The sequence below is a fragment of the Ipomoea triloba genome, chromosome 14 (genome assembly GCF_003576645.1).
Source record: "Ipomoea triloba cultivar NCNSP0323 chromosome 14, ASM357664v1".
In the NCBI taxonomy this organism is placed as follows: Eukaryota; Viridiplantae; Streptophyta; class Magnoliopsida; order Solanales; family Convolvulaceae; genus Ipomoea; species Ipomoea triloba.
The window spans coordinates 20380822-20392091 of record NC_044929.1 but is presented as its reverse complement, the minus strand read 5'-3'; the positions used below and the strand labels follow the sequence as shown (position 1 = coordinate 20392091).

The 11270-nt window shown below is 35.0% G+C and overlaps 1 protein-coding gene across 1 annotated transcript; it reads right to left on the bottom strand.

Annotated features, from left to right (window-relative positions):
• Positions 1 to 4776: 4776 nt before the first annotated feature.
• On the bottom strand, positions 4777 to 8396 carry LOC116004839 (scarecrow-like protein 14). The gene is made up of 3 exons (XM_031245015.1): positions 8137 to 8396; positions 5416 to 7714; positions 4777 to 5135 (listed from the first exon to the last, which is right to left on the bottom strand). Exon 2 carries the CDS (start codon positions 7698 to 7700, stop codon positions 5493 to 5495), a length of 2208 nt encoding a protein of 735 aa, XP_031100875.1. The 5' UTR covers positions 7701 to 7714; positions 8137 to 8396; the 3' UTR covers positions 4777 to 5135; positions 5416 to 5492.
• Between the last annotated feature and the right edge of the window lie 2874 nt (positions 8397 to 11270).

The window sequence follows — 11270 nt, the reverse complement described above, 5'->3', positions numbered from 1 at the left end:
GCATTTAAGGAGGAATGGACCCTAATATAGTGAAATGTCTATAAAAAATTTGTTGATAAAAGAGGCAATTTCCAGGAAACGTGATTGCTACGAGCCTACGACCACATTCAGTGCACACCGTCAAACTTGTTCTCCCGAGGTATAGTGACTGAGCTCGTGATTTCCGAGTTCTTTAAGGTTTACTAGTAAAAAATTCGGTATAATCCAGTCAAGTTAGTCAAATAAAAATAAAGAATATCTGTTCATAACTATTTTTTTAACCTACTAAAGTTGTTAAGGATGTTACTAAATCACAAAATCTTGACTTGTCTAGTGTAATTATTTCATCTTTGTTTATGAATTATTACACAAGAAGGTATTTTACTTAGTACACTCAATCAAGTAGTGAGTGTAGATATTTCAATATAATTAGGTACACTACAACTTGATCACATGAAAGTGAATGTCAACATTGCTTTATTTCTCTCTCTCTCTCCAAACAAAAGTGTTATTAACAACGAATCATTAAATAATGACGATAAATTTATCCTGTCATTCAAAAAAAAAATCTAAACAATATTACAAATGCAAATTAATATATCTTAAAATGAACAATAAATTACTCTTTTTGAGAATAACAATAAATTACTAAAAGTTAAAAAGATAGGAGTTCGACTCTTATAAATTAAAAATTTTGAGTGATAATATTTTTGAGAAAATTAAATTTTAAAAGCGTGTCACGAAATAATTTTGAATTATTCTTATAATAGCGTTACAGAATGTTCAATGTTGCAGGAGAATAAAAATCATACCTGACTGCAATTTATGCATATAGAAAATGTGGCATTATTGATGATACAAGGACAAAATATCAATTTAGAGGTTGATTGTCGTCTTGATTATTCTTCCAAGTACTACAAGTCAACACACCTTAAATTTTATACTAGTTTTTTTTTAAAATTTTTTTAATGATAAATTAGGTTTTTCGATTCTGTTGAACAAATATGGTTGGCTGCCACTAAAGTCATGAGGATGTAAATCGAGCAAATATAGTTTTCAAATTTAATATCAAATTGTATACTTTAACGCATCAAGACCCCAACTCAAGCTCAAGTGCTCAATGTTCGTGGCAGGAATCAAATTCCTACTCTACTGTTGAATGCAGTAAGTCTTAAGTGAGACTTTTAATCTACTAAACTAATATTTTAATATTAGTGACAGTAAATAATGTTACCGGAGTAATATTGATAAGTCAGAATAGTTTGAGTACAATAGTTTTGTGTGTTTGGAAAGAGAGTCGGAAACCGAGCCCCCCACCCTAACAACAGAGTCCACTACTTATACTATAATCAACGGCTCTTCTGGTGAGTGTAACGGACTCATTATGTGTCGGGTAATAATGGTTGGAGCCGTTGGAGTAATGGTGGGGAGCCGTTGGAGTTATTCTCCTCTTCAATGCATGTGTTGGTGACCGTTAGATTTTCATGTGTCCGCCTCTTAGCTTGTAGCCGTTCCATCATGTGTTAGGCCTCTTCAATGCATGTGTTAGGCGCACCGGGTCGGATCCAGTACCTTGCCTGATTACTCTGTCAATTAGTTAACTAAAAGTTTCAAGTTTAAGCTCCATATATAAATACAACTATCTTTAAAATTTTACCTATTATGAAATGATCGAATTAGTATTTTTGTGTGAGATCCTAGTATACCCGACAATGATATATTAGCTAGATTAGAATATTAAAATATCTCAAGTTTATTATTATTTAATTGTGACATTATTAAATCAAGCATTGATTGTTTATTATTTTTTTTGTCACAACAATAATAATTTGATTGCTTCTAGGAGTTCTAGCACTTTACAATTCAATATTGTCAATGGATGATTTACATTGAATCGGAGCATGCTGAGTAACCTGAGCCGCCGGTGAAAGGTAAAGACCGTGCCAATACTTACAGGTGTAACGACCGAATAAGCTATGTCGCAACGTACGACCGTCAAACATTTATAGTAACTTTAAAAAATATTAATATATTATGAGTTGGGTGGATAAAAATATAAAGTGACGTTGTAAAAATTATTAAAAAGAATTAGAGATATTAGAAACGACTTAATAATGAAGAATTGAAGTCTACGAGATTACAAGCCTACATCTTGGAACCCATGAATAGTACACGGCGTAGGACCAAAGGCCCCACGACTTAGGGACTAAGAGAGAGGGATGTTCCGAGCAAGACGCTAAGGATCAGGGCGCGTTGCAAGAGACCAAATAACGAGACCCGAACATATACAGGGGAGAAGGCCCCGGGATTGGCAACCATTTTTTTGCTCCAAAGCCCCTTTTTGGGATCATTATTTTATAGATCATAGTCCACACAACTGTGTGGACAACAAATAAAAAATATATTATTTGAGTACTGAAAATACAGTATTTTGTATACTATAAATAATGTTCATTCACTAGGCATATAATGTACTTTTAACATATTAAAAATGTATCTTGAATTCATGGAAAGTACATTATTTAAGTACTGAAAATGTATTATTTTGTATACAATCAAATAATGTACATTCAATACAGAAATAATGTAATTTTAGTATATTAAAAATATGCATTGTATTCATGGTCCGCACAGTTGTGTAGACTATGTCCATAGAAAAATTGTCTGCGATGGTGCGCCTTGACTTAGTCTCTCCCACCTTGTTTTTAAGCAATCATTATTATATGGACCATGGTCCACACAGCTGTATGAACTATAAATAAAAAAAAGTGCATTTTTAATATACTAAAAGTATATTATTTTTGTACATAAAGTACATTGTTTAAGTAATGAAAGTACATTATTTAATATAAACAATCAAATAATGTACACTAGTAAAAATAATGTACTTTTAGAATATTAAAAATGCGTCTTATATTTATGATTCACACAACTATGTAGACCATAGTCGACACAATATTTTGTTGTTTTCAAGAGTTTGTTAGCTAGGCTCTTTCCTAGTATAAATTCGTATCGTATTAGCACTAGACAATCATGGCCGAATATTACACAATAATATTCGTAATACTTTTTGAGCAGTAATCTACGTGATATCAATTCATTTATTTTGTTAATTGCTAACATAATCCGTTATCAATTCATTTATTTTACTAATTACTAATACAATCTGTTAGTCACTAACGGTTGATTGCCAAACAATGCCATAGCGTCAAATTGCAATATAGCATGTTAAGGTATATATATTCTGAAAAAATTCCTTTGAAAATAGGCGGAATATGAGTAGGAGTGCAATATGCAGCGTTGTAGCCGCCGGTTGCCGGTGGAGACGCTTCGAAAGTGAGGCTTATAAAGTTCCCGGCGGCACGGACTTAATTGCCGGCCTGGCCCACGTTACCCAAACTGGAATTTGATTGGGTTGACCAGTGCACTCATCAGACTACAGTCCACGGACCTCAATGTCCATTTCAGGTCGCACTTCCACGTATGTACCAACAAAAACACAAAACTTGACAACATTATTATTGTTTATTATTATTATTATTATTATTACTATTATTATTATTTGGGATATGATGGGAAATAGGAAGAAGATTAAGCAGTTTTAGGCTGAGAATGATCAAAATCTTAATTTCAAGAATGGAGAGATCATAATGATTTGTCCTCGAATTTACATAATTATTAAACAAGACTAGTTTATCACTGCACAAGTTATCTACTGTAATTGTTTTCGAAAGGTGAAAGTGCAGGTCAATTGGATCAACTGCAAATTCAGGTTCATTGGATCACTTGTATTCTTAAGCTTTCTATTTACTTTCAAGTTCTACATGAAAAAATTCTCTAATTTTGCTTTTTATTTACTTTTAAGTTCTACATGATAAAATTCTCTAATAAATGTTCAAAAAGGAATTCAACAAACTAGAACACAAGAATGAGTTCCGGTCGTGGGATTTGATTTGCACCCCTTGCGTGCGAGAGAGCTTTGATACTATATAATTCATCCTTCCGGTTAAAGGTCTAGTATATATGTAAGTGCAATCTAATGTGGGCAAGTGCGTGCTTGTTTCAAACTTTTTCACCTTCATTATCCGTTTTGAATGCACAGTATATCAATCTCTTTGTCTCATTCACTCATTATCCGTTTTGAATGCACAGTATATCAATCTCTTTGTCTCATTCACCCATTATCTATTTTGAATGCACAGTATATCAATATTTTTGTCTCATCACGAAAAACCCAAATCCACTTGACCTGATCCAAATCAGTAATGGACTCACATCTATTTGTATCACAAAATAGTTACTTACAATGTCACTGTATGCTATTTTTTTCCAACAATTCGTTCAGATATTAATAAAAATATTAACAAAAATCAAACTTTTAACATTTTAATACAAAAATCATACTCCACTCATTCAACAATCTCTCTCCTACCAATTCTCTCCACTCATTCAACAATCTCTCTCCTACCAATTCTCTCCTACCAATTCGGAGTTGAATAGTGTGCCGGGGAACATTAAAAGGTGCAGTCAAATATGTGTAACGGGTGTGTGGGCCAACCGTTACCCTGTATGAAATAGGTTTTGCTTCCATAAATTAAAACACTCGCGTTGTTGATATGGACAGGCTGACAAGGTTCATCCCCCAAATCGAAGTATACGCTACTTTCAATAAGATATAATTTATTTGTTTTCACATATAATGCAGCCAAAACATCCCTCCGACCAAACATATTACAAACAATTACTTCAATCATTAAATTATATAGAATCAACTAGTCAATTAATTCAAAATAAAAATTAATCAAGAAGATAAAATTACTACTTTGTCATAAATTAAAAACTAAAAATGCAATTTTTTTTCTAAAATAAATAGTGATTTTATGGTTGGGGTGGGGGTATTGCTGCATGCATTTCAGAATTCTTTCTATCACCAACACATCTAATATGAAAAACTATTCTATAAGACAATCCACATCATACAAATTTCATGAACCAAGAGCGTTACTTCGCCTGTCAGATCCTAGTCTTTTGGCAAAGCACTTCAGTGTTCACCCGAGAGCCACAGATGCATTTCCAATGCTAGAACAATATGCAGAGGATGGGAAGGTGATGAGATTGGGACAAGCATAAGCATTGCATTCACAGGTTTCTGTTGACTGCAGAGAATAAGAAAAGTAGAATGTTAGAGCACAGCAAGACTAAAGATTGTATATTTTTTTGGATGACGAGGGAAAGCCGAGGTAAATCAGCCTAGATTGTCCATAAGTCTGAGCCTCTGACAAACTCAAACTAAGAAAGCCAGTAAGCCCCCGCTCCAGCTAGGAGTCGAACTTGTATGTTTGTGGTTACAAAATCAACAGTCTGGAGTTGTCCCTTTTGCGGAATCATAAGACTAGCAGCTATTTTTGAAGAGTAAGGCTGAAGCTAGACGAGTACCTTGATTGATGTTATTGAATATATCTTCTCGAGGACAGCATAGGGCTCTAAATACCAGAAAACAGCTTCTGAGTTTGTTATGCAGGTACCCAGCAAGAGCTGCCACACATAATCCGACCTTTCCATCCCTGCAGTATCCAATGACCGTCTTCATCGAACACAAAATCTTTGTGATATCCCGCCTTCACCTTACCTCTTAGCTTCTTAACAAGTTCTGGTTTTACAGGCAGAGGCTTGAACCCAGCCCTCATATTGCGTACCTGCCACTGCTTGTATGTTTCAGGCCTCTCTAATCTTTCCATGCCCTCACATGCAACGACATTCATTATTTCACGCCCAATGAATTCTTGCTCAAAATCCAACCTCTGATGATCATCACGGGATAAAGTAGCATCGAACATATCAAAGACAGCAGAGTAGAAGAAGAGAGCCTCTCGGAACCGGGTGACAAAGAAAGGAGAGCTGTAAGATCCACTAATTACAGCTTGCACATAAATATCTGGATTTATTTTCCGGATTAAGCTTAGAACTGCATCCCTAGGGCTGTCAGCAACCGCAGTCTCATCCAGTAGGTTTTTGAATCGAAACAAACAGTTAACAGCAACCACATCACCACTTGCAAGCTTCAAATCATCAATTTTAATTGTTTCCCAATTCTGACTTGCTATGGCGTTGTACTCAAATTGTACACCAAAACGCTCACAATAATTTGCCAAGCGACGGCCAGTCTGTTCTACCTTTTCTGCTGGCCGAAAACCAGGATGAGGAAGCTCAATTCCAGTTACTCGAAGTTTAGGAGGCCCACCAGGCCTTTGAGAAAGATGCTGGATAAGGATGGGCCACTGGAAACCATAAAATATACCAAAATCTATGACATGCAGAGTGTTACCCTTTGATGCTACTTCATAAATCATTTTATTTGCAAAGAAAATTGCTATTCTCTTGAACGGGCAAAATGACAGGTAGGTGTGGTAGGCTTTCAACTTCTCAGAAGCTGTGATCGTTTTTGGAGCTAAGGCTGCATATAGTTGTGTCCCAGTTCCAGCCAACCGTGCCTCGAGACCATTTGCAAATACACTGGCCAGCCTTTGATTTGGATCACCACTAGGCGAAGAGTGTTGCCTGATCTTCTTTAATTGATCATTTGCGGTCCTATAATCAGCAGCAGCAATAGATTGTGCACAGCTTGATAATAGAGACCTCAGATCCACAGTTTCTCTATTACCCCCTTGTTTCTTTGTACGGCCCTTCCCACCGCTTGCCCCATTCTGCTGCTTTCCCTCAACATTTATGTTACAACCATAATTATCAGTACACAGCAAAACCCTATCAAAGACCTCGGATAACTCAACCTCCTCCTCGTAAACTGCAGAGTGCTTGCTGCTTCTTTCTTCTTCTTCTAACCCACTGTCATCTGGATGGTGGTGTTTCTTTCCTCTAGAGGAATTAGCGGACCGGTCCTTCTCGTCCTTCTCTATCTTGATAACAGCATCCCCAGACAACTCATCTGTCTTTGGAGGCAACGAGTATTTATCCAAATCAATAACCAACTGATTACCCGTAGGAAGGAATCTACTCGCTTCCTCCATTCCTCTCTTGAACTGCAAGATGGACTCGGTATCACTAAATATATTCGGAACCAAATTAGCATTCACGAAAGAGTCCATTTGGGCATTCGTAACACTACTAAAGCTATTTAAAGAACCGTTTAACCTATATGAGTTAGCCTGACTTGATGACTGGAAGGAGAACTCAGGAGAATAACTAGTGACAGAGGATTTAGATTCTCCAGGATCAACAATCCACTGAGGGTCAGCGTTACAGCTACCGATGCTACTGCTGCTTGTACTATAACCACCGGAACTTGGCAATATGCTGTCTGGGCTTCTAGCATTACTGTTAACAAAAAGCGGGGCTTGATGAGGTGAGGGAGGCTTCTCTTTCAGGGCTTCATAAAAGGAATTCTCAGCAGCTTTAAGAGCAATTGGATCATAAAACATGCTGGGATTCTCATCAATGTTCTCCTCCAGTAGTATCTGATTAAGGTACTTGAGCACAGTATCAGAGTCGTGATCATCTGGGTAGTCCAAAGTAGGAGCATAACTACCAAGGTTGGGATCATGTATAACTAAAGGGGCATCCACGATATCGAGAGGTAAAGAGTCAACATTATAACTGCCTGGAATATCCGGCGATCGTTTTAAGCTCGAAAATATGTTCTCATCCTCCAACAAGAATCTGTTTACAGAGTTAGTCAACCTGCTGAACTGATGATCCATAGCCATCTAAGTGAAGAAACCTATATCCACATGTGGAAGAAGGGTTATAAAACAAAAACAATCTGCAAAATGAAAAAGGATCCTTAACTATACCCATAGTTTATCACTGAAAAATGGCAACAACAAATATATACATTTAATTAAGAAAACAGACACAGAAACTCAGGAAGCATACATTTAATTACACGGAAATAGCTATTTACACTTCAAAAATTGAGCAGAAACAAGTGATTTTTCCATTCTTTTCCATTTTAAAGATTTCAATGCCCTAGATCCTCACAATCAATAACTAAATTTAACCCAAGCAAGCAAATACATCAAGTATATCATACAGAAAACGGGATTAAGTTCGAATTCCGATAAACAAAAGCAAATCTTCGAGCAAACCAAATGAAAAAATCAGCAAAACACAGCATTAAATAGAGAGAGAAAAAAAAAATACCCGAATGCACAATAAGTTCTAAATCACAAGAAAGACAGGAACTTGAGAGCCCTCTTCCATTTCTGTTTGATTTTTTTTCAGAAAATTGAGCGCGTACCTTAGAGTGTGCAGAGAGCAGAAGAGGGATATGAGTGAAATAAGCGCAGAAGATCAGAAAGGGGAAAAAAGATGAGAGAGAAGAAGATGAAGCTTCTGAGAAACGGTTCAAGAAGACTGAGAAAAGAATCAAATATTGAAACAATGGTGACCGGGGAGTGCCAGTCCGTCTAAGCTTCTGTAACATACTGGTATCAATTTTTTTCTTTTTAAATATTCATTTATTTAAGAGTGTACTTTAAATTTTTAAATACAATTAAATTCTTTTGCTTTTTTTAAATGGTAGAATTTGACTTTTGGACTTCAACATTTATGTTTTGAAGTTAACATTCTTAAATTAGGAAAACCAAATAGCGGTATAATTGTGACTCTTTTAAATGGAAGATCACATGTGTTGACTCTTTATGCTTCAATAGATTGAGAAAGTATGTATGGACAGATTCTACATCGCAACATAGTCAATAATACTCAGAAAACACAAAAAAGAAAAAAAAATTCTAGTACCAGTGGAAATTTTGACTCTTTGTACTTCTGTTAATCACTAATGATTTTTACAATTTTCTGTTATTAATTAATTTGATTTGAAACTATCGATTAACTGTATTGTTAGTATATACTCCATATATGTTTTAATTTTCTTTTTATAATTTATTAATGTTTTTTTTTTGAAGTACGAAGCTAATTCATTAATCATAATCAGTTGAAACGTGTACAATGAAGATCAATGGAACAATTAAATATTCTCTACAGCCAGACATTGAAACAACTTTTCTAGCAATGATACATAAAACTTGTTTCGCGGACTGTTTCATAAATTTGATGCTGTAATCGTTGAAATAACTTATAGCTTCTTTGATGTTGATGTATATCACCTGGGTATCAAATTTCATTCTTCTTTTCATTGACAATATCTCCATCGGGTTGAACTGCACATCATAGTTCAGAGGAGTCTCTTCTACATTGTCATCTTCTGTGTCTAGGATGAGATTCACATACGACATAACCAAATAAATTGTTTCACACTTTATGAAAAAGGAACTCGCCAATAAAACGAGAGAAAGAAGCTCGCCAAAACAACAAGAGATAAACATAAACTACTAGCAGATTTAAACTCTAGTAAACAAAGCAAATGGAAAAAGGATATACACTGCTGGCAAAATTAAAAACCATAAACATAGCAAAAGGAAAATCAACCGGAAACAGGGGAAACAAAGAAGCTGCAAGTCAAAATTAAACCAAAATTAGCAGCGTGAAAAGGAGGTGGATGGAAGGAGGGAGAAGTGTTAGCAGCGTGAAAAGGAGGTGGATGGAAGGAGGGAGAAGTGACCGGTGGCGATGGAGATGGTGGATGGAAGGAGGGAGAAGTGACCGGTGGCGATGGAGATGGATGAGCAAAGGAGGGAGAAGTGACCGGTGGCGATGGAGATGGATGAGCAACCGAGGGAGAAGTGACCGGTGGCGATGGAGATGGATGAGCAACCGATGGGCGGGGTGAAAATCAAGAGACCAATGGATGAGCAACCGATGGGCGGGGTGAAAATCAAGAGACCATGCGATGGAGGCGGACCGTCTGCGATGGAGATGGTTGTGGAGGGAGTTACTGCGGTGAATGGGAGGAGGAGGATGGAAGAATCGGTCGCCGCCTCCGCTTCGCGGAGGCGGCAGCCTTGTGGATGAGAGCAGCGCAAGCATAAAACCTGGAGAGAAGACAAGGAACCCTAATTTATAAATGTTTCTATTAGACTAGGTTTATAATTTTTTTTTATTTTGTATATTGATGTAATGAGTATCTTGTAGTGTGAAAATATGAATTTAAAATTGTTATTTATATATTTTAAGGATTTTTAAATTTTATTAAAACATTTCTGTTAAACGGTTAACCAATCAAATTTTGGTTCGATTAATTCATAAATAAGAAGTTCAGTTCGATTAACGATTAAAGTATTTTTACAAAGTTAGTTCGGTTATTAACCGAATGAATACCCCTAGTGCTTATGGCACGGTGGTGCAATTAAAAGTGAATATAAAAAATTGTAGAATTTATATAAGATGCAATGCATATATTGTGGTAAAGTTTTTGGCAAAAACTTGTGTGAGACCGTCTCACCATGAGACGGGTCGGGTCGGGTCAAGATGCAAATGTAACACTTATATGCACAAATGTCTACTATACTAATAAGAGCCAAAGAAAGTTAGGCCTAAAATAGGTAGAAAAAATGGCGGTCAAATTATTTAATGAAATGGATGGTTCAGATGAATTATTTAATCAAATAGATGGTTAAGATAATTCAAATTAATATTATTAATAGAGATTACCTAATTTAACCTTACTTTTATGATTATCTGTTAAGTTTTCCGTTAAATATTCTCTTTTCCGTTAATATTCCGTTAACTTTTAACTTACCCATTAATTTCTATAAGAAATGTCTTAGGTTCGAACCTCATCTCAATCAAATTTGACATAATTAAGTTTCTCACTCTATTTTACTCTTATTAAATTAAATAAATTAGTAGCTACAACAAAAAATGATACATATGTATTTCTTTAATTTAGAATTATGTGTCTACAATACCTTTATTTGAAAAAATTATTCATTATCAAAAAATTAAATTAAGAGAAATAATTTCATTAGTTATATTGTTTTTATTTTCTCTCATGCAAAGATTCTTTACATTCAAATTTATCAATTGATATTCATTACATTGTCCATTATCTTATTTTTACAATATCTTGTAATTAAATATCAAAGTTATAGTACAAAATAATGTTATATAATAATTTCATTAGTTATATTGTCTTTATTTTCTCTCATGCAAAGATTCTTTACATTCAAATTTATCAATTGATATTCATTACATTGTCCATTATCTTATTTTTACAATATCTTGTAATTAAATATCAAAGTTATAGTACAAAATAATGTTATANTGCTACTTTTAAGAGAAAAAAGTAATACATTTTTCATAATAAGTAATATGTTGACAAGTGCTCCTTACTTATAAGGGCAAATATAATATTTTGAGGAAAATGTAATACT